This window comes from Eretmochelys imbricata, chromosome 10 (assembly GCF_965152235.1).
Source record: "Eretmochelys imbricata isolate rEreImb1 chromosome 10, rEreImb1.hap1, whole genome shotgun sequence".
Lineage (NCBI taxonomy): Eukaryota > Metazoa > Chordata > Testudines > Cheloniidae > Eretmochelys > Eretmochelys imbricata.
The window spans coordinates 73,583,579-73,607,988 of NC_135581.1; the positions used below are offsets into that span (position 1 = coordinate 73,583,579).

The 24,410-nt window shown below is 39.3% G+C and overlaps 1 protein-coding gene across 4 annotated transcripts in view; it reads left to right on the forward strand.

The window, feature by feature from the left end:
* Nucleotides 1-24,410, forward strand: part of MCTP2 (multiple C2 and transmembrane domain containing 2) — a 161,894-nt gene that overhangs the window by 54,323 nt on the left and 83,161 nt on the right. For 3 of the 4 annotated variants that reach the window (XM_077828640.1, XM_077828639.1, XM_077828641.1), the window contains 6 exons: nucleotides 3,310-3,452; nucleotides 4,244-4,320; nucleotides 5,101-5,212; nucleotides 7,550-7,585; nucleotides 14,386-14,550; nucleotides 16,287-16,417. In XM_077828640.1, coding sequence (XP_077684766.1) covers nucleotides 3,310-3,452; nucleotides 4,244-4,320; nucleotides 5,101-5,212; nucleotides 7,550-7,585; nucleotides 14,386-14,550; nucleotides 16,287-16,417 — 664 coding nt within the window. Of the gene's footprint in view, nucleotides 1-3,309; nucleotides 3,453-4,243; nucleotides 4,321-5,100; nucleotides 5,213-7,549; nucleotides 7,586-14,385; nucleotides 14,551-16,286; nucleotides 16,418-24,410 lie in introns of those variants that run through there. The other variant, XM_077828642.1, reaches the window with a different exon arrangement.

Below are 24,410 nucleotides of genomic sequence, written 5' to 3' on the forward strand. Positions count from 1 at the left end.
AAACCTTACTCCTGTTGAAGTCAAAGGCAAAGCTCCTTTTTGACTTCAATAGTGCAGGTCCATAGTGCTTTTGTGCCTGAACTCTTATTGTCTGTTCAGTTTAGAAGATAAACTCCCCCTGCATTTGGAAGTAATCTTATATATATAATATATACACACACCCCCACATTCACATGCTCACTCACAACTGCAGAAGATAATGAATGACTCTTTAATATGAAAGTTAAGTATATTTAACAATCCATGGGGTTATAAACCCCAAGGAGAAGGAAGAAAGGGTTATATAGTGTGCTTTCATCCTGGCCAATGCTGACTAGCACGCACGGTCTGACTAATTACTTTAAATGCAAGCCAGCTGCTTAACGGGTTGTAAAATCCATGGAAGGATCACAGTTTGAAAAAGGAAAAAATGAGAAACTGATTTTAATTAAAAATAAAATGGGTATGGTGAAAATTATTTAAAATAACCAATGACATTAAAATAAGTACCCTTCCTTTAAGATTTTGGGGCGCTTTTTTTTTAATTAAAGTCACAACAGAATCATTTTTCAGAGGTCACATTTTTTTCCTCTATTTTTATTGGGCTTTTGCTTAAGACTCCAAGAAGCAAATCATCACGTGTTCATGCTTGCTTTATTTCTAGGTCATTGAGCATTTTTCTGTCATTTTCCAACTTATTGAAAATAAATTTCAAAATCCTGAGCCATGCTCTTACCCAGTTTGGAAGAGAATTAAGCTAAACTGAATTAAATCCACTTGAATTCTGAACGACTGTGTCCACACAGGGATTTAATGTGGTTTAACTAATCTAATTTAAATGCACACTTTTAGTTCAGATTAATTCTCCTGTGTCCCCATGGAGACAAGTCCTAAGAAAAAAAGAACTGAGACACTGAAAAAAGGAGACCCCAAAGCTTCATTAGAGCTAAACAAATTAGTTGTGTATTCCTCCCCCACCCTTTCTGAAAAAGGGTTGTGGTTTAGTGTTTTGTTCTGCTCCATTTCTAATCTGATGCCATTGCCAGAAAAGATTTTATGTTCTTGCTATTTGGTTCCGTCAGAATAAGTACCATAGAGCTGCATTGTTTGTGAAGCTCCCGATGCAAAGGTTAAAGTCCATCTGTTGGCTGACAGTGAGACGTCATCTCGTCATTTGTCAATCTCAGAGTTGCATTCTTGAGCAGCCGACCCCTTTTTTTCCTGCTTACCTAGTTGAGATGTTACTTTCCTGACAGTAAGACAGTTGTGCTCAGCTAGCAAATCGCAGCATGTTTCTCTTGCGTGCTCTCCTTCAATTATTTTCCGTAACAATTAACACTCTACTAACTTGACACCCTTTTCTTGTTTGGCTTTGTAAATCATCATCCCTTTTTTTATTAATTCCAGACATTAATATTTTGTTTCATGCAAGTGCTGCCATTCACCCATGAAAGAGTTTGAACATTATGTTGCTGTCAAGATACCTAGGGATTACCCAGTATGCCTTGCCTTAGTAAGTGACACCACTGGGCCTGCTTTTGAGATGTTTATTTTGAGAGTAAGCTGACAAGCATGAAGGCTTGATCCCAGAGTGGCAATCTTATTTAATTAAAGGCCTCTTTTTATTATAGTTTTTTCCCACTGTTACACACCACATATATATATATATATGTGGTGTGTATGTATCAGAATGATTGTTAAAGCCCGATTCACTTGAACAGTGCTGTTATACAGTAAAGAGGGGTGTATGGGGAAGGACTGGTCATTCAAAGTAAGGTCATTCAGCAGTCTTGATACATTTCTGTGTAATAATGCAATCAGAACACTTGCTTAGCTATGGAACTTGTGTTTCCTAGTGTAAGAGGCTGGTTATGTTTTGTTTCTTATTCCTGCAGAATCTAGATTTTTGGTTGTTTGCTTACTTAATTTTATTTTTTAAAGGTTCCCTTCACTCAAAGTTTCTTTTCTATTTAAGAAACAGATGAGTTATAGCTGTAGACCACCTGCTTCCATTGCTCTATTCATGTTTCCATTCCATCAGTTCCTTCCCTTGTCTAATCTTGATACTACCTCGTTGGTGTAGTGAATAGTTGGGGACTTTGTTTTGTTTTGGTTTGTTTGTTTGTTTATAATGCAGGCTGCTTCTGCTTATCCAATACATGAAGGCAGTCACGCTCTTTTTTTTTTTTTTTTTTTCCCCTTCCAGGAGAGGGGAATTGGAATATTCAAGATAGATACGGGTATTTGGTGTAGCCTTTTGTTAATTTATCTAATTTCCTAACTAATGCATCCTCTGAAGGTTGTTGGACATATTTTATGTTGGGTATTATTATTTAGTGGATTATCTGTGTGGTCCTTTCTGTGCAAAGTGCATGCTTTTGTTCAATATTTCTTTTCTACCTGTGTACTTAGGAAGTGTGTGTGTGTGTGTGTGTGTATATATTTCTAATTATAGCTAAGGGCATGATCTAAACTCACCGAAGGCAATGGAAAAACTCCCATTGACTTCAGAGGGTTTTGAGGCTGACCCTAACTGTGGGTCTCTTGGAGGAGCAGGAAAACAAATTTCCTTTTAGCCCCTGTACAACATTGTCTGTCCCTCCCTCTCCCTGCCAAAAATAATAATATATATAATTCTGCTATCACTGTGTAAGAAAAGAGTTTTCTGCAGGTTGTATTTGAAAATAGATTAATTGGGGGATATTTTGTCTTTCATCAAAATGTTTTCATACTACTTATTAAGCCACCCCTTATGAAGAAGACCTACAGAACTGAATAGGGTTCTATAAAAATTATTCTAAAATCCTATAGAAATTAGTAATGAATAAGAGCCCTCCTATGTAGGTCTTCTGAATGAGTCTATATAGAATTTTTTAGCAGCTATACAATTCTCTATTACATTGTGTTGGTTAGTTTCAAAAACCTGCCAAACGTAGTTATATTCCTATTGAATCCCGTAAGATTTTCTGTAAGTGATTTTGATAAAATCTGCAGGCCTTTTTGTGTATCCCATTTTATTTGTGATTCTGTGTTTTTGTTTGTCTGTATGTTATATAGATTCATCCTTGCTTTTGTTTGCTACTTCCTGCAAAAAAAAAAAAAAAAAAAAAAAGAGAAAAGAATAACCAAGGTTCTTCCAATATGACATGGCAGAGAACACAAGCACAATGTAGAATTCTTTTTTTCCCTTCTCCCCATCAAATAACTTTTTAGCCATGTTCAGCAGAATCCCTGAGCTTTTTCTCCTCCATTATTTGTTTGTTTTTTTTGTGGTTGGTAGTGTTGGAAAGTTTTCCAGACTAATCCCATTTGTGTTATTGTTTATAATAGGTACAAGTGATCCATATGTGAAATTTAAATTGAATGGAAAAACTCTATACAAAAGTAAGGTCATCTACAAAAACCTAAATCCAGTTTGGGATGAAACTGTTGTGTTGCCAATACGGACTCTTGATCAGAAGCTCCGGGTCAAGGTAAATTTTTGGTGTAGGGTACTGAAACATTGGTAAAAGCTCCTCTGAACCAATTGTGCGATCTCGTTCTCACTCTGTATTTATTCCGTTTGATGGTTTGACACAGAGAACATGTATTCAAAACACAATTAGGATCCAATGTTTTCTAAGCTTTATATTCAAATGCACATGCATCTTTGCCACATTTTACTTGGATGTTGTGTTTTCAGTGTGTGAATGTCCCAAATCAAAATAATCTGTTTGACTGGAGGCGTTTAAACCTACTGTGCCAAACTCTGCCCTCAATTGCATCTGTGCAACCTCAGTGAAATCAGTGGGGTTTACCTGAAATAATTTAAGAGTGGAATATGGTGAACTGAGTTGAGTAGAATTATTACCTGTGAGGTAGTGGTGACAAGCAGCAAAGCTCTTTCTCGTTATGAGGTAACTTTATAGTTAACAGAACTGCAAGCTACCAGTTGTAAGCACTAATTGCTAAAACATCTGTAGTTAAAAAACTGCCTGGTTGTGTACAGTATTCGATTGTACTATACTACCAGATATATAGGAATGGTCCCAATCCATTGTTGCACATATGACTCTGTTCACCATATATCAAGAAGGTATTTCAAAATGCTGTTAAAGTAGTCAATTAAAAATCTACATTAAAGAATGGAAATGGAGAATTTCCTAGAAACATCTAGGCTTTGATTCCCAAAATATGGGATGAAACTCAAAATGTCAGTTCTTTTTTCTGATGTGGCAAAACTGGCTTAGGATGTGAAAATAATATGCACTTATTTTGTTACCAGGTATATGATCGAGATTTAGCCTCCTCTGACTTCATGGGATCTGCATTTGTGGTGCTCAGCAACCTTGAGCTCAACAGGTACTATATGAATTTATTAAAATGTGTTACTGTGGTTTAGTTTGGAAATGATCTCAACACTTTTACAGCAGCTTAATCTTTTATCTGTGGGTTGTCAGTCTGACTGTGGAGCTGGGAGACAGGAATTCATGTTTTATTCCTGGCTCTTATACTGACTTACTGATATCTTGGACAAGTGCATTTTCTTGCATTATGGGCCCCATGGCTGTACTATCTGAGTGCCTCACAAACATTAGTGAATTTATTTTCACAACACCTCTGTGAGGTAGGGAAATATTATCATCTCCATTTTCAGAAGGGGAACTAAGGCAGAGAGAGAGATGAAATGGTTTGTCCAAGGTGATGCAGGAAGTCTGCATCAGGTCTAGGAACTGAACACAGATCTAAGAAGTCAAAGTCCAGTCTTTAACTGTCAGACAACTCAGCTGGACAAGTCATTGTCCATATCCTTTCCTGTAAAATGGGGATAACATTGATCAGTTTTCTGCCTGTCTGAAGGTGGTGGGTTATCAGTATTAATTAATTGCTATGGAAATACAAGGTATTACTTAAAATCGCTGTGCTGAACTTTGTATGTTTTGTGGAAGCTGTGAGGGGGAATATATGCCACAAAGAAATACGCTAGATTGTACATTTTAACGTTTAGACTCAATTTTGAAAACTTTAAAATATCCTAAATATCAGCCATAAAAAAACGAATTTGCACAATTCAGTGTGACCTTTAATAATGAACCAGAAGGTAAAATGGAGCCTACAGATGCATTTCTTTTCTGCTTGCAGAACTACTGAACAGATTTTAAAATTGGAAGATACAAACAGTATAGAAGATGACATGGGAGAGATTGTGTTAAACTTGAGTCTAACAGTCAAGCAAGGAGACTTCAAGAGAACTGTAAGTGGTTTAGGAAATCAAATTTATAGCTAGAATGCACAAAAAAAGAAAGCTTCCCTAATCTGATTTACTCTGTACTGGGAAATGCCACCTTTATTTTCATCCTGAGACTCAGCATAGAAAACTAGATAGTTCACGATTTAAAAATCAACCACATTGGACTGGATAAAAGTTGATTATGCTTCTGTAGCCAAGTGCTTCTGTTCTGTGGCTTTAAAGGGTGAGCCCACGGATAGCAAGTCTCCATATAGTTCAATGAGTGGTAGGTCTGTGCATGTGTGTGAGATCTCTAAAAGTGTATGCCCTACAGCTGCAGGACTCTTCTTTCAGGACATGCCATTTTCTCACTCTAAGCAAGAGGTTTAGATTTTATGAATTTTTAAAAAGGTGTTAAACCTTCAATTAGATGTGATCTTTTCTTTTCATACCAGTGAAATATATATATCGGTGTGAAATGTTAAAGCAAGGATTTACTATTAAGACTAGGTTGTGCCAGCCCTGCATTGGTGCACATTGCTGAGAGGAGGGAAATGGATACAAGGAGCTATGTTTCAGAGTGGTAGCCATGTTAATCTGTATCACCAAAAGCAACGAGGAGTCCTTGTGGCACCTTAGACTGCCAAATTTATTTTGGCATAAGCTTTCGTGAGAACAGGCCAGGCACAGCCTTAAACCTCACCAGATTCTTCAGTGAGCTTTGGATCAGGCTCCTGTTGCAGAAGTGCCGTGGGACTCCAGTGTTGAAAGTGGTGATAGAAACCCAGAAGGAGCTGGGTGGAGGTTGCGGCATGAGATTAAAAGGAATAAGGGCTTTCAGGATCAGGGTTTGTGTGACTATTTTTTTTTTTCTTACATATCACCATTTGTGTTTCACACAAAACATGGACCATGCCTAAATCTGTAACTTCGTCTTGCAGTCATTTAGAGAACAGGTTGACAGTGAGAAAAGCCTCAAAGTATATAATTTGAATAGATCCAATTTTCAAGCAAGTCCAATTTTAAATATGTAACTAAGAAGTGTTGCAGGTAAAAAAAAAAATGAGAAGGGTTTCTGTGAATATTAATTATAACAGTTTTAATTTTTCAGAATCCAATGTGAACGCTGCAGTCTACTGTAGACTGTTAAACTAGACACGTGGGAATTCATAGTAGGTATGGGATATTTATGAAAGTGAGAATGTTACCAAAAGACGGGTTGGGGCAGAGAATATAGGAAATAGACTTCACAAGAGAGGTGTGCCTTTCATTATTGTTTCTTCCTAGTAGCTGCCTGGTTTTTAAGAGTTGTTAGTTTGTTAGGTAATTTAATAGTGTGTTGTTGGAAAGTTTTTGATATTTCTCCCTCTGCATATAATTATTTAAAAATGTCAACAACAACCAAATAATAAAAAAAAATTCCAGAACGCTTATTTGTGTTGTGCTGATCTCACCTAGCATATATATGCTGTAAGAAAGTAGCTTTTCATATACAAATAGGGAGGGAATGAATTGCCTGATCTTAAAAGTAAGAAAGCAAGAAATGTTGCGAGCATGACCGTTAATGTTCTGACCTTTCCTTAGTCATTAATGAGACTCTCTCTCTATGTCAAAGTCCTCTAATAAACCCTGACCACTTCCCTTGAAATTTTGGCTGTTCTTACTAGTGTAAGCCCTTTTGGCTGGGATGTCAACTCCCCCATTAATTTAGTGTGCAAGGCATGGGATGGCATTCAGGTCACTGTGTGCAGAAAGGGGCGAGACAGGTGCACTGTCCACGTGAGAGCTGCTGGAGGCATTTGTTCTTACTTGGGGAACAGTTCCTCTGGCAACATTAAGGGGATGTGGGTCAGAGTGGCCCTGGGGATTCTGGGATAAGAGAGGGTACAGCATTAGTTCTGGGCAGCAGCCTTGGGGATGCCTGGGTGTATGGTTAATATTCAGAGTCAGAGCAGATGCCTAAAGAGCAAAATGGTCTTGTCCATGTTATGCACTCAACAGCAAGCTGTTCCCCCCTCCCTCCCCTGGGCCTTTAAATTAGCTTAGTAGGATCAAATGGCACCAAAAGTTTGAGCCATGCGTCTTACTAATGGCTCAGGGTCTCTTCGACTTTTTATTCTTGATGCTTTATTTCCTTTTATTTCTGGTGCAATGCAGGTGTTCTGTTTTCTTCCTTGTTATGATCTGTGAGGGAGGTAGTTTAGTTGAATGCAGTAATAGAGCCAACTCTGTGCTAGTAATATGCCTTCCTTAACACAGTTTTATAAACCAGTGTTCAGATTATTTGACTGACCACTTTACCTGTTTTCCTCCCTTTGCTTTTGGATTCTCTCTGTTGCAATGGTGGGAACGCATGAATAGAGGTGGTCAAATCGGAAGAAACAAACTTCATCCAAGGTAACCTATATCCCTTTTCTCTTTAAACCTCTTGTTCCCTTTCTCCCACAAGAAATATCATCATCTTATGTAGCATCTCCATTACTGGAGGTTTGCAAACATGCTAGCGCCTTTCGTACGCTCCTCCGGTATTCTCTTTGTGGGTGAACAGTCCTTTTGAACAACCCAGGATTCCACACCATCCATCCAAGATGGTTTTCTGTAACTAGTTTGAAAACTCTTGGCACAGGTGCAGACTGTCAGGCCCTCTAGGCCGTGATTCTCATTCCTTTCTCAGTCTGACTGTTGAGTGGGAAATGTTGGACCTCTAGTTGTTTGTATTATAGTAGCAACTGGAGACTCCCAGTGTGCTTGGGTGCCCATTGTACAGACACATTGTAAGAGACCGTCCCTAACCGGAAGAGCTTACAGGGTAAATTGACAAGGAGGAGGAGACAGAGAGAGATGAAGGGACTTGCCCAAGGTCACACAGCAGAATGGTGGCATAGCTGGGAATATAATCCAGGTCTCCTGACTCTCAGCCCTGGTCTACACTTGGGGTGGGGGTCGACCTAAGATACGCAACTTCAGCTATGCATCTTAGGTTGACTTACCTGGCCGTGAGGACGGCGGTGAGTCGATGGCTGCCGCTCCCCCATCAATTCTGCTTCCACCTCTTGTGAGCTGGAGTTCTGGAGTCGATGGGGAGTGTGTTCGGGGATCGATTTATCACGTCTAGATGAGACTCGATAAATAGATCCCCGATAGATCGATCACTACCCACCAATCTGGCGGGTAGTGAAGACCTGCTCTCAGTCCAGTGTCCTATACATTATACCATGCTGTCTCTGTTCCTGAGCAGAGATTTCCTCAGATCCTTCTGTTGAGGGTTTCCCCTGATGGAATGAACAGGTCTTTTGGCTGCTAGAAATAGAATGGTGCCATCAAGATGTTCATGTACCATTACTGAGTATGCACATGAACGTCTTCCCTTTGGGGCATTTTTTTTTTGCACCCACTTATTGCATCATGCTTATATTGGATTTTAAAGCTGTTCAAGAAAGGGACTGGCTTTATATTTGTTCTGTAAAGCACCCAAAATGCTTCTGGGTAGATGATGAAGATAGTAACTTGAGACATCAGCATCAGATCCTGTATTTCGGGAGATTACAATGTAACTTTAGAAAAATAATTTGGCTCTTCTAAGAACACCTAACATCTGGGGAGTTTCCTCATAAAGCTGTTTGTGCCTATATGAAATTAATAATTACTCTCCCTTTCAGCACATTGTAGATAGGGACCCCCACCCAGGTATAATGCCACCAAAAATACTTCTGTAAAGAGGACATGTAATGTACATTCCTGGGCACAGGTCTGCAGCTATTTTGGCTTAACCAAACAGTTCCAGGGATAATGCTGGCCCTCTACAGCTATATTCATACTGCAGAGATACAGCCAGAAATTGCTAAATGGAATATGACAAAGTGATGGAATAATTGAAGAGCTCAGCAGTTTAGTTTTTAACTAAAGCTCTTGAAATTACTAGTGCCCACACTCGATCAAATGTGGCTTGATCTCTCTTTCTGCCATGTGTGCGCGCACACAGCTGTCTCTCGAATCTCGCTGGCTTGGAGTCACAGGACAGGGAGCCAGATATTCCAACTCTAGTCCTTTCGGTCCAAAACAGCCAAAGTTCTGTCTAGCTTTTTTTTCTTTGTTGTACATTATCTCTCTGTATTTTAAACACTTGATTTGAAATAACGCAGATAAAGCTTTAATTCACGTTGGCAGGTCATTCAGTTCCCCGGGCTCCAGTTAACATCTTAACATCGTTTTAAATAAAATTAAGAGATGCCAAAGCATGATATTGGATTAGTGGATGCAAGATTATTGTTGAAAGAAAAAATAGCTGCAACCCTTTGCTCTATTCAGTTATAGCCACTAGAGGGTAAGAGAGCTTCAGTTCTTCAGAGAGAAGACATAGTTCATGCTCGAGTGTGATCTCGTAAGAAAAGCTTCTGTGGCCATCCAAGGCAGTAAAGAATTTCCCAGAATGTGCTGGAAAAAATCTGACAAAGCAGTATTTCCTAGTTTATTGATTCTGCTACTGCATTAAAACATTAGTACTGTCCATCAATAACCACCTTTAGTTAGGAAACTCTGGTCTGTGGAAACAGTACTGGCAGTTTGTGGCAGAACATAAAGGCTAGAAAGAAAAATTGTGAGCATGGGGAATATAGATGTCTAGGGAAGGCATGAGAGGTTATGGAACAATGGCCAGAGGAGTGTGATGGGGTAGAAGAAATGCAGACAGACTGGATAAAGATACCAGAAATATGGGGGGGGGGGAACATTATATAATAGATACACAAACTCAGCACCGTTGTTTTGGCTATTACCCTTTGGTGGTTGTTCAAGGAGGAAAAACTCCATATTCAATCCATTTGTGCAACTCGGTTCCCGATAAATCTGCATTGCACTGATTAAATTAAATGTGTCTCAGAAATCTACATCTCTAACGTGATCAGGAAAGCAAATGTTTTATATTAGGGGTAGCTTAACTTCTTCTCAAGCTGAATGAAGGTGGGATTTTACTGAAATTTTCAGATCCTGTTATGTAGTGTTTTCATATGTGGGTAGAGAAAAAAACAAGTTACATTTTTCAGTCTTTGATTTCTCAACTCTCTATCTGAGACAATTATGGCTTATAACTGGATCTGATCCCCTAAGTTTTATCTTAGACTGGATAGCAGATACCAGTGTCACAAATGAATCTTCTTATTATTTTAGTTACCAGTCCATCTTGCAGGGACTCAGTAATATCCCAAAAGGAGCAGTGACTCCACACTGGTACCAATAACTGTTGCAGTCCCATGTGCAGAGTGGAAAAAATATAAGTTAAACCTGTTGTTACCTTTTTAAGTACTCTTTTTATTTACTGTCCTTCCAACTCCTTATCTTCTTTAAAAAAAAAAAAAAAAAAAAAAAAAAAGAGAGAGAGAAGCAAATATAACTTTTTAATACAGAAAATAGAACACAATAAAAATAATGCAAGCATTGGCTATAGGTAGGCTGCAGAGATGATTTCAGCTACTGAATATTGCATATGAAATCAGTGTGCAAGAGGTATCGAACTGGGTGGCTTGTATATTTGTCAGCATATATTTATCACTGCTTTTAGAGGGGGGTGTCATATAAAGTAAGTTATTTGGGCATGATTACATCCCCAAAGGTAGCAAGATATGTGCGTCAGAGCCCCTTGCTTAGGATGCGAGTGTGGGATAGCATTGTTTTTGATATAGCTAACTTCAGAGTGTAATTTGCTGCTTTGCTCATCAAATGTACATGGTGCTGCAGAAGGAAGCATGGTCCCTTTGGTTTTATTAAGTATTTGCCGTACTCTATCCATCTGTAAGAAAAACAAGATGAAGTGCCCCTTTCCCTTCCTCTTTTCCCAGGCTGCTTAGCCTATAGTGTTCCCCTATGCCCCAAAATATCTCTATGTCTGATGCTTAGTAGCCTTGTTTCTCCCAGGTGGCTAGACTCTTGCACCGAGGGCATCCTGCATGTTATTTCCATTCTTTGTACAGATGAATAACCTTTAAGTGTTGAACATCTAGGAAGCAAACAAATGGGTTTGCTTGGGGGGTGGAGGGGATTGACCTGCAGCAGTTTATTCCTAAAACAAGTGATTCAATTGCCACCTTGATATCTAAAGCTGATTGAATAAATTGGCTGAAAGGATGACTCTGGACTGAAGTACTCCCACTCCTCTTATCACAGGGGATAATCCTTCACCCTCCTTTTCATGTGTGTGTTTGCCTGCCTCATTGTATTTGGCTCTCTATAGCAATACCCTTTGGGCAGTGGTGCCTCTGTGATCCTTGAACGTTTCACAGAGCCATAGAACTCAGTTGCCAAAGGGTCATGTGCCATCACGGCAATCTCACGTCAGTTCAATTGCCTTTCTCGTCCTCCTCTCCTCTTTCCCAGAGGGAAACTGCCTCTGCATAACCGTTTCCCTGTCTAATGAGTAGAGGTCCAGAAACTTGTTTGTTTTTTTTATTTTACAAATTACAGTGGTTCCAATTTCTACTTTGACCTATTCACAGGAATTTGAACACTTTCTGTTGTCCTGTCTCATCCTTTTAAGTACAGGAGGCGTAAGACGGGTTCATTTTACGCTTGTCCACCTCACTGTATAATTTAAATAAATGTATGATGGTTTCTTTTTTATTGCTCACCAGCATACAGAAAGGCTTTGACCTTTCCCCACAAGCACGGTGCCCTGTCTGGGGAGGCAGTGTAACCTAGTAGTGATTGGAAGAGCGTCTAGAAGTGAGGGCGCCTGAGTTGTGTTCCTTACCAGCTCTGCCACTGATTTGCTGTGAGTTTGGGAGCACGTCCCTTAGTTTCTCTCTACCCATCTATAAAGTGGAGATAATACTTTCCGACCCAATGGGGATGATGCAAGGTTTAATTAATTGACACTGTGTAAATCACTTAGAAATGCTTAGGCGACAAGCATGAGAAAAGAATTAGAATGAAATAATTTTGATTTAAAAATGCATAATAAAATATCTGCCCCTTCTTACCTTGGGTGACATTCGCCTCAGTGCAAACTGTCCTCTCCAACACTTTAAACCCATGGAAATGATCCACGGTCTGATCCAAACACTCCCACAGAGGAGTAGACCCCATGTGCCAGCCACCTGCATTGTGGTAGGTAGAGCAGCCTCCTGAGAGCTATTGTTCCCACCCCCGGAGATGCAGAACTGGAACAGGCCAAGAAGCAGATTTTGACTGTTCAAGCCTCCTACTCTTACTCAGGGCTGGTGGCAAAGCAAACATTTAGTCCTTATGAAGTCATGCAAGGGGTCTTATGTGGCCCTTTGCCCTCCATTGAATGGTGCCCTGAGGACTTACATACTAGTTAGGAGGACCATAGACCTGGATTGCTACCATAAAACACCGGACTGATCAAAACCAGAAGGATCCCTATGAGAGGACTCACCAAATTTGATTTTAAAATTATGTGATGATAACTTTCTTTGTTGCTGAGCCTGGAGACTCTAGCTAAGTGGAGATTTCAGTTTAAAACAAAATGTACTGTGGATAATAAAGTTACTCTGTCTGTTTTTTGTGAACTAGCTTCAAAAACCTCTTCCTCCTCCAAGGAAGGGAGGGAAAATCCTTGGACCTAAAGCAGCAAGTACATCACATCAAACATGACTGTGTTAAATACTAAAATGTTCAAAGTACGACTGAGATAGATAAAGGCTTTGATGGGAAGTGGATATTTCCCAGGGACATTACAAGCAATAATCCAGATGTTATGGTGTAATGCAACGAGTGTCCATGGATAGATCGGGAGCTCAAGCCAAGCAGCGCCTGCTGTAGGCCTTAGCCCTCCACTCCCATGCTGTTCTGCCATATGGAAGCAATCTCTAGGCCCCTTTAATAGCCAGCTTTGGATTCCATTTTCACAGGGCTCGTAGAGCTAAGTGGAGCTGTTTTATGGACAAGTTAGATAGAAGCCTTTCCAAGATAAACATCCAATTCAAAATTAGGACATACCAAGCCACAAAATTATTTTAGGGCATATTTCATGGAAGCACTGCCATTTTTCTTAAGCAATTGCCAGACTGTAGGATGCCCTTTGATCCCTTGTGGACATTACTCCCTTTTTTATAAAAAGGATTTTGAAATAGTTGCAGTGTTTAGGGAGGAATATATCTGCCGGGACTTTGAAGTATGTCCATGGGAACAGTCATGCTTTAGCTTTTTGGCCTACAAGATGAACTTAAAAAAAAATTTGCACTGCAGCTGGATTTATGAATCAAAATCTCATTTTCTTTTTAAAGGTAGGAATTTGCATCCAGTGTGCCAGGAAAGCCAAACAGTGTGTTTTAAATAGAAGTATATTAATATGCATGTGGGATTCAAACATTTGGGTATTTTAACCAGTAAAAAGGAAGTTAAAACTTGTGTATGTGCCTCCCATGATTTAAGAATTTTGTTTCTGGGTAATTCTTCCTTAAAATGTTGTTCCCAGGCCTGAAGTGCTCTTGAAATCTTTTTATTTAGTAACACCATATCTTACTTGTTTTTAAAGCTAAAGTGTTCTGTTTTCATGTGTCTAGTGAAATCTCCTCCTCCCTTTTGGACCCACCAGTCTGTCATGATTGAAGCACAGAAGCATGGCATGTTAAAAATTGTTGCATGGCAACCAAATATGGCATGACTTACAGTGAGAAGAAGGGTATAGCCTTAAGTTTCCAGATCTCTCTGCTACTCCCGCCTGAAAAAGGTCCATTTACTTATTTCCACTTCCCATAAAATATTGCCCGTGCTATACTGTTATGTGCCATTACATGATGAAATCAGAAAGTTAATAAATATGTTGTAATTGCCATATAACCACCAGATAAAAGTCGTCATGTTTCAGCAGGCATCAGTATTTTTGATTCACAAGCTCAAATTCTGGTAACATAAACACTAAAGACTAGTAAACAAAGACCAAGAGGTGCAGAATGGGAAAGAAAGGTGGTCTGGTGGTTGGTTGGAGCACCAACTTGGGAATCAGGAAATTCATGGTCAATTCCCATCCCTGACACACTTCCTGTGTGACCTTGGGCAAATCACTTAGTGTGTCTGTGTCTCAGCTCTCCAGCTATAAAAAGGGGGGTAGCTGTACTTCTGCACTTCCACAGATGATGTGAAGATGCAGTAGAGATTGTCGCACTTGGAGTGAGGAAGGCCATATAAGTACCTAAGAGGTGTATCCAATAGCGTCTTCATGAAGTCAATTTGTTTTTCAGTCAAGTTTCATACGAAATATCCGACTGTCTGAATACATGCGAAAGAACGAAATATGGAATGGAATTGTGACGATCACTTTATTGGAAGGGAAGAATATCCCAGGAGGGGGCATGATACAGATTTTTGTCCTGTTAAAACTGGGAGATCAAAAATATAAAAGTAAGGTAAGTATTAACAACTTCTATAAGTGTGCAAGGTAGGGCAAATAAGGGGTCTGTTTTTTTCTTTACACCATTGGAACTCTTTCTTCAGTGGACTGGTTCCTGATTTATAGCAGTGTAAGCGAGACCAAAATGAGGTTCAAGGAGTTTAGATTTTTTTGTCCCTTTTCCTCATATGTGCATTTAATTGCAGAATAGGAAATAGAGACTATGGTGTGTGTGTGTGTGTGTTTATATATAAAATATACACTTCACAGTGATGGATTCGCAACACTAATATAAAATGAAACAGGATTCATGCATAACACATAGTTTTGTTCTCTGCCAATACAGAAGTCATTTTGTAATGTTAAGTGTGCTGTATAGGGCAGACCCTAAAAACTGTGCATTGACATTTTAAAAACATTCATTGACTTTTAAAGAATATACATATTTAATATTAAAAAAGAACCCTTGAAATTTCCAGTGTTGCTTCCCAGAGTTAGTTCTTCATTCTGTTCTTCATAGAGCTGGGCCAGAGTTCATGTTTACTTGTACCCCATGCAGCTTCCCTGGAGCCCACAGATTGAATGGAGTTCCAGTGGCTGGGCATTTCACCCTTTCATTCTAAAGATGGGGGAAATGCAATTAAAAACAAAACAACAAAACCCTCTTAATGCAAACAAATGAGCTAGATATTCTAGACTGGGTTATAGGACCTGATAATTCTAGAAACAAGCCCTGAAGATCTGACTACAGAGGTTCCACAAAATGTGGTCATCCTGTGGTTGTTTTTCAAAAATATATAAATAATTCTAACCAAAGAGGAACAGAACATGATGCTATTTCATTAGAAAAGTAGTTTTTTTTTTTTTTTTTAAAAATGAACAGATTACTTAATCTTTATAGTTAAGATGCCTTATCTCCATCTAAGATGCACTTTTATGTTTACTTTTAATGCAATAATAAATATTAAAATTGAAAATGTTTCACATCCGTTTATGGGGATTACTTAATTTACCCTTGTTCAATCACACAACACACAAAAGCAGACAAGAGGAGGGAGACCATAGCAGTGGTACAGGTAATCCAATATCCTGTCTCTTGTAATGGTCAATGCACATATAGAAGAATCACTGGTGTACTTCCAATATAATCTAATGTACTGTGCATTGCAAGAGATATTAAGGTCCTCATCCTGCATACACTCATGTTCCTGAGTAAATTTATGGATTTGAATGGCCTCACTGAACTCAATGGAACTATTTGCATGCATAAAGTTACTTGTGCGTATAAATATTTGCATGATGAGGTCCTAACTGCTCATTCCTGCCTCTGCTAAGGTCCCTCCCTTTTAACATAAAAGAATGAACACCCGGGACCTGATTCTGATCTCATTCAAAACTGTTCAACCTCACTGACTTCCAAGGGCTTGCCCCTGATTTATGCCAATGTAAGTGACATTGATCCAGGCCGGTGGTCTATTTAAACTGGAGATGGTGGTTCAACTTCCCTATATGTGCATTTCTCCCGCCACACATTCACATCATACTTTTCTATTTATCATTATGGGGAACAAAACACTTTTAAGAGAAATGCAGATCTGCATGATAGGCTGCAGAGCCTTGCTGGGGATGCTCCTCTTGGTACTTGATGCTCAAACATCTGGCCTTGCTCGTGTAGATGAAATTGATGTATACATAACTGTGGAAAAAAGTGCCATTTAAGAAAAGTAAATATTATAACTGCATGTTTTCTAGACACTGTGTAAGAGTGCAAATCCTCAGTGGAGGGAACAGTTTGATTTTCACTACTTCTCTGACAGGAAGGATATGTTGGACATTGAGGTCTGGGGAGAGGATAACAAAAAGCGTGAGGAGCTTTTGGGAATGTAAGTTTTTAAAGTGTACATGATGATGTGATGGTACTTTTTAAATTCAATGTTAACAATGTAACCTGCACTGTACTGTCCAGAGTAGCATAATACTTTGTTTTACATTATTCTGACAGCACCCAGATGCTGCTTTGAGGGGAACAATATAAATACCTACATGTGTTGTGTTCTAACATAACATGCTGGTTACTTGAGCAGAGGTTGTGACTCCCATAACTCTATAATTTCATTCTGTTTCACAAATTCATTGTAGTCTGACCTGTTGGGTAGTCAAGTCTGTCCTGTGGCCAAGACAGGATTTTTTCCCTACTGAATAGACCCTAAGACTTCCCAATTCTGCTTTAAATTTCAGAAGTGATGGGGCTGGCATCACCTTTGCTGATGAGATTTTTTTTCTTTTAAGGATTAGTTTTTGAGTTTTTTATGTTTTCATAATAGGGAAGTGTGTGTCCTATCTCTTTGTCCTCTCCTTCCCCTCCCATCAAGTCACATTCTGTTTGTATTAGACTAGAGGTCTCATTATCTTTTGTAACCCTTGTCATACATTCCTTCTTATTGCCTTCTCCTTTGACCTTGCTATGTCACTACTCAGTCCCTCATCCTGAAATTGGATTGATACAGACAGACACTTGTAGCTGCATGGAGCCCCACATGGGCCTGCCTGTGCATATCCAATTCCAAGATCAGTGTCTTAGCGTGTAAGTTCAGGTGAGCAGCAGACATTGCTGATTTGGCTGACTTAATGTACCCTCTCTAAACACACACACCATACATCATTTGAAAACTTACTATGTCTACTTTAAGATGAGGTATGATGTGAAGGTATCAAGTGATGCCATTACTGTAGAAACGGGGATAAACAATGACACCATCAACATGTTAAAATGACCATTTTGAAATATTTGTATTTGTTTGTTAGTTTAATGACCGCAAAGCATCGCAACAATAATCTTAAGGTTAAAATAAAATCTAATAATAAATGTGTACAGGTATCATTGAAATGTAATAGCGCTGGTGACGTGTCTAGTCTACATCATTATCCTCATATGCTTCATCACTATGATCTCTGTCAAGAGTATGTGGGTTACCACAATCTTCATTGCATTCTGTGGAGGGAAGATTATTCTGAAAACAGACACAGTTCATTGTGCAGTGACTCCTTCTGGTATAGTCTCAAATAAGGTCTTGTAGAAGTTCGCATGCCACCGGGCCCTTGAAGAATACAGAAAGTACTTCATCCACATTTTTCTATCCATGTTGCAATGGTGAACCAATCTCTGGGTTTCCCATGTGCAAAGACATCCAAATCTTTGTTTTTCAAGATGCTTTTTTGACATGCTCGTCAAAACTGTCCTCACATGGTGAGAGTTTGGCCAGTGACTTGTCCTTTTTTTGATGGTTAGATGGAGGCGCAAGCAGTTTAGGTCTCTGTTTGTTTTCCTGCACTGGTCATTCAGTACTGCTACCAACTTAATTGCTGCAGAAATTGTAGCTTGCCTATCACTCTCTTCCATCTGGCAAGATCTCTGAAGCGATAAGCTCTATTTGTTGCGACAACATTTAACAGATTTTTTCCCAATACCAAATAGGAGTGACGTGGAGTCACATCATTTTAATTCGTAACCAGCAGGAAATATGTTGCAGAGTCAGGAGTGAGTCTATCAAAAATTGTATGTACAGGTTTGAGGTGACACTTATCAATTGTGCTGATAACATCTGGATTGAAATAGACACACTTATCTATGTGTTCCATTTCTTGAAAGTAGTGAACAGCAAGGACCAAAACATCTATATCAGTTGACCGAATTACTAAGGTTCCTTTGACCCTCCCCAAGAACCCCAAAAGCCATATCGGTGCATACAGCATGCAGAAGCATCCTTGTGTCCGCTTCCTCTTGAGTACAAGTCTTGGGCTTCTATAACACCTCTGCTGGTGATGGACTTTGCTCCTTCGTCTTTGGGAAAAGCCTCCAGCAAGAAGGACGTTTGTGTAGAGTGTGCCTCTACGCTTTCAGGTGCATTTTGAACCATCTCCTCACAGTTAAATTTGACAAGTGGCTGCTTGCTGGATGCCATGTTCAGAAACTTTTTTCCATGGAGGCACAGAGCATCCACCAGTCACCTGGTGTTTCTTGCATCCAACCTTAGATCCTGACTGGCCCTGTCTTTCTACAGTTTCACAGAGCTACTGTTGTCATATCTGTCAAAGACTTCAGTTACAGAAATAGCTTTGTTAAATCCATTAAGGACCTGCCTCAAATACTCAGCAGCCAATCCATAGTACGTGTGGAATTTATCTCCAGCCATCATTTGTGTGACCGCCATGGCATCTCTGATGTACACTGTGGTTTCTTTGTTGAATGCTGTTAGCTCATGGATTCTTTCACATTGAACTTCCAGCTGATGCCCGAATTCAGCTTTCTCTGTTCTTCTCATTGTTCCCTCAGCGTGGAAGATGGACGTAGGCACAGGTCCTATTGGATGACTAAAACCAGTTGCCATTGAAATACCGTCTCTGCATCTTGCTAAAGACAGGGCTCTGTGAAAAAACAATTTCTGAACTGATAGCTGCTGTGATTGTCCCTCCCTTGCCAGACTTAAATTTGGTGGTCTTGGGCATGTCAGCAAATATTTTTATGTCAGATTTCTTGGCTCGGTTAAAGAAGCTACGTATCCCATCAGAATCAAGTGCACCTCTCCCAAGTCAGCATGTTGCAAAATGTTGATATTTGCCATTTTTGCCACATGCTAATTTGCTTCATCATTGCTGGGGGAAAAAAAACTTGCCCATGTAAAACCAATAAAACATTTGTAATACATTGTCCTTTGGTAGCTTTGACCTATAAACACCACGTTAAGGCATTGAAATTACCTTAAATGGTAAAAATTGTAGTCACAGTCCTGTTGCAGTGTTTCTGGAACTGTGCAAAAGACTTTCTCATTTCGGGTACCATTGTGTCGCCTCACCTATGGGCTTGTGGCACTACCTGACAGCTCCACATTATACATACACTCACATCATATATCCTTTAAAAGCTTATTTTATGTATGTTGGGCGGGTACATTAAACTCAAAAAATGTGGCCCTTTTTGGAGCGTTGCTGCATACTTCTTTCTTTGTGGCAGGGACCCTGGCTTTAATTGTGTTAAATTTAGCGTGCTTTGGGGGCATTCATTGGATAATAACTAGTAGGAATAGTCTACTGCTTCATGCATTCAAATAATTTGCAACTCTTCACCAAATGCAATGATGTCCTCTGGCCATACAAATATTTGTGGTTTCCCAGAACAGAAAATGCTTTCTGCTGAATACTTTTGCTTATCACATGGACAAATGTTTGCAGAAGAATCTGGTTCTCTCTTTCTTTAAAAGAATACATGCTCATTACTTTTGATATTTTCTATTCCTAGTTAGGCCCCAAATGCTAGTACATTTCCCATCTGGCCTCAGTTCCCTTAATGTTGAAAGGATTCCTCTTGGTTTTTCTTTTAGCATAGAGAGGAAAAAAGACTTAAGTAGTTTTTCAGCAGGTGGAGTTCACCATTTGTTGTGGCAAGAATTCATCAGTGAATTGGTTATTTTTGCAAAACAATAGCATTATAAAAATTTTTGGCATTTAAAAAAAAAGTGTCTGTATGGTCGAGACCTTTTTTAGGTTATTTTTTTTTTTTTTTTTTTACTATTTACCGAAAAAAAATCTTGTGTCTTCCCAAGTTCAGGGAAATACTCTCCATAGCAACACAATGTACAGGAAATGTAGAGACAGCATTTACAATTGAGAGTCTAGAAAGGGTGTTCCAAATATAGGGGAGCACTGTTTTGGGATGTATAATACAAGCCTTGTTCTCTCAGTGTAGAAACACCTAACACTCAGTAATTAATTTTTTTTTTGTGAACAGTTCATGTGTAGTCCTAATCTGAAAAGCAGTTCTGCAAAACATAGCATTGTTGTTTTGTCTCAATGATTCACATGCCATTCTGTGTTCTTCCTGGCACTTGTATCATCACCATAATAAAGAAAAGATTCTATGGATACAGTTGTACCCTGAGTTGTACCTGTGCAACCTCCCTTGTCTCCAGATTCTGTTCTCTCCACTGTGCAACCCAAATATTTTCAGCAAAACTGCACAGTTGTGAGCAAGGGCGGAATCTGGCTTTGCAACTGGAACTTAGTTAACAACCCTTAAGCAAGCTAGAATAGAATCCCCTTTGCTCTCCCAGAGCCCTATTGGCTGTGCTGTGCTTGTAGGAGCTAAACAATTAAAGTAAAATGTGCTTTAACACGGAAGCCGCCTGATCTGACTAGACACGTGGTGAAATCCTGAACCCACTGAATTCAATGCTAAAACTTCCATTGATTTCCACAGAGCCAGGATTTAACTCGGAGCGGTTCCCTTCATTAAGAAAGTGTCATTTTTACATGGCCCCTCTTCTAGACATAACTGGATTTTCAGGCAAACTGCTACTTTCGATTGCTGGCGCTATGGCTCCAATTGAGTCAGTAAGATGGTAGTCTTATCATAACATAAAAGGGTAGGGCATAGCTGGGCTTCTAATTTTCTTCTCCTGTCTTTCCTGCTGAGTTCTTATCTTCCTTTCATAAGATACAAACATTGAGTATGCAGCCAGTACAGAGCGGTTCTGTGTCCTGAACTGTAGATATTAGAATGTGTACGATAAGTAGTATACTATGCCTTCCATACAAAAGTCATGTTATTGCTAGGGCCTCAGGCTTTTGTCCACTTCTGAGCTGGTCAGCGGGCTATCTCATACCATCTCATACCAGTCATTCTGTCAAGAAAATGGCCCTTTGATAATTTTTTTTCTATATGTAGTAAGATAATCTCAGGGTCTTGGTCAAATTACATGTTGGGTTATTAGATTCTGCCTGCCTAATTCCCCTGGCATTTCCAATCAGTTTATAAAATGAGGAGGAAAACTGTGTCCGAAGTGTTGTGTAGTTCAGCTGCCACAACACAACACCGAGGTGGCTGATTTCAGTGCAGGTGAAATGATCCTTCTATTTAGTCTGCATAGAACCATTAGTACCATTTTGTTCAGCGTTATTTATATCCATCAGGATCAAAGGCAAACTTTAAGCAGAAGACCATGTTGATGGGTTAATAAATGAAGATGTTAAAGTTTGCAGAATCTGTCTAGGCTGAATGAAATTGTTTATGCGAAATTCGAAGAGAATGTTTCCGCATTAAGGAATACACTTTGAGAGAGAGAGAGAGACACTGTAAAATGTTGATTTTACACAAATTTAGTTTTAGAAATAGGTTTTAGGAAAATTGCTAGACTTAAGGAAAGATCATTATAAGCCATTAAATAAGAGTGCGTGTGTGACATCTTTATGAGGGATGCCTCTGGCAAGTACCAGTAGTATCTCTGCACCAAGAAACAATCCAATTATACAGCAGCGCAGTAGGTACTGAGTCGTAAGGCTGTGAGAGCTGGACCAAAACCCTGGATTTGAGCTCCAGCAAGCTATAAGAAGAGTTTGGAGTCAAAATACCTATCTTTAGAGTGGGTGACACCAAAACCCTATATCCAAACACTCCTGGCCTTTGTGGAGTTTTGAAATCCCTATCCAAATATTAAGACTCATCTTTTTAATCCTGTTTTCTTTTATTGACTACAATCTAGTCAAGTGCTGAGTTGGCTCTAGTATAAAATATTAATATAAATTGCGGTGATGAGTAAGAGGTTAATATCAATTGAAGTGAGTAAAAATCTAACGTGTCTGCTTGTTACAGTAAAAACAAACAAACAAACGACCCCTCTCCCCCAAATTAGCACTGAACTCAAATGATAAAACTGCAAAATTACTGGAAACAAAAAAGGGGCAAGGAACTGAATGATGCGTAAGTATGCAGACTACAAATGGGCTAACAGGGCAGTCTTTAATACAAGTTAAAATATATTACAACCAGAAAACCTTCATGAGTGACCTGGGGGTGGGAAAAAGCATCAAGAGAAATGGGATATATGTATATAATGTGCAGTGTTGGGTGTGTGTTTGTGTGGCCACCTTGGCCAACATACCAGGGATTGAATCAGTGACCTCCAGAACTAAACACTTGAATTTCTACAGCTGGAATTAAAGCTGGAGTCTGTAACAAACTCTGATTCTGTGTGGGTAGGGAACAGAGGGGGGATGCATAACACAATGTGACCAGTAGGTTACATCTGTATCTCTACCTAACATGTACAGGTGTACTAATATAGGGGGGAAAGGATTAGACAGTAGGTTTTAGAGAGGTGATTAGAGCCAAATACTGAACTAAGAACTGGGGAAATGTAAATTGGGGGAAGAAGGTGAGTAAAAAACTGAGATTGCCACTACACAGAAATGTTATATTAGGAATTTAGCTCAAGGGGGTATTTTGGTCTCCTAAAAGCATAAATAAATTTGTGGGTTTAGTCGTTTACTCTCATGTGGTGCTTCATACTAGGCTTGTATACTGCTGCCCATCATGGTGATATCTGAACTCCTTCGACATAAAATCAATAGTAATAGCGAAGTTCCACTCACATGTGTAACAGTAAGAGAGAAAAAAAATGGTTTCCAGAGTGCAAGGGAAGTGCTGTGAAAGTAAGTGAACCATAGTAGCAGTAGTCGAGAGCTGGTTGCTGGTGTAGAAATTACTACATTCATCTGTTAAACTCAATTCTTGATTAATTTTTCACGACAGTTTTTTGCAGTGTTATCAATTAAATTAAATGACTCAAATGAATCAGATTAAGTGCACTAATTCTCTAAGAGTTTTGCCTTTTGCCAGTGCAGATGTGGAGCCTGTTTGCAATTTCCTAAGGAAAAACTGTACCACTTATAGACAAGGCATACTAGCAACTTGAGTGAACACAGATGTTTTGAGTCAGTTACTTTCCATGGAAATCAAAAACGAGTTGAGGAAACAATGCTTACACTCCTTCTCCTGCTGGTTTCCCCTCCACATCTGCATCCCTCACCTCACCCTTACACTCAATCTTCTCTTTGACCTTTTGTTGATATTAATTTTTTTAATGGGTGAAAACAGTCAGTCTTACCCCAAACAAACTGGAGTTAAATATAAGTCTACTTTTAGGACACAGATTTTTGATGAAGTTATGTCTGTGTAGGAGGGACACTTTTCTCTCAAATAATTGCCTTCCTCCTCCCCCACCCACCTACTCTTATTATACATAACACCTAAAGTTATGATGACTAAAAGAGATTGGAGAAAAAGCTATTTTTTCTGAGCTTTTCTCAGTTTTGCTTTGTGTATTGTGCAACATTCTGCACACAGTTACTAGTATTGAATGAAAGCTGAAGTTGAACTTATTTAGGAGAGGAGTTAGGCAAAGGTGATACTGATCTCCTGGATTAAAGTGATAAGAGTTTGAGGAAAATGTCTTTTTATTTCTCCTCCCCCACCTCCTCACCTTCCAGGACTGAAGGTGTAGCAAGGAACACTAAATGCAATCTCTTGCAGTGGGAACATGGGTTGAAATTGGCCTTTGTATAGTACGTGGAACTTCGGTGCTCTTTTCTTGGTTATCTTGTTTCCTCTTCCGTAGCACTTGAGTGCAATCAATAAGAATAAACTTACAACTAGTTGTGTGTTTAACCTGTGCACTACATAGAGTTCACAGAGAGTGAGAGGCATGTCCATTGATTCCAATAGTTAGAATCTTACACAAATAAACACGTCCTAATGCAGAGCAAGTGAATGGCTTACACTCTCATCACACCAGTGACTTTTACTTCTTAGGTTAGATTTTGTGTGTGTGTTAATTTAAAGGTTTTTGGGAGGTTTTTCCAAACATTTACAGAAAATAGGCTGTTAAAAAGCAGAAAGCATGCAATTTATAGCAGAGGGGTACAAACCGCTCCAGCTCTACAGCTGGAATGGGATCAATCAGGAGCAGTGCATGCACCATTTACCCAGAAGAAACCCACCTAGGGGACCCCTGTGGAATTTTTGCCTATTAAGACAACACCTTA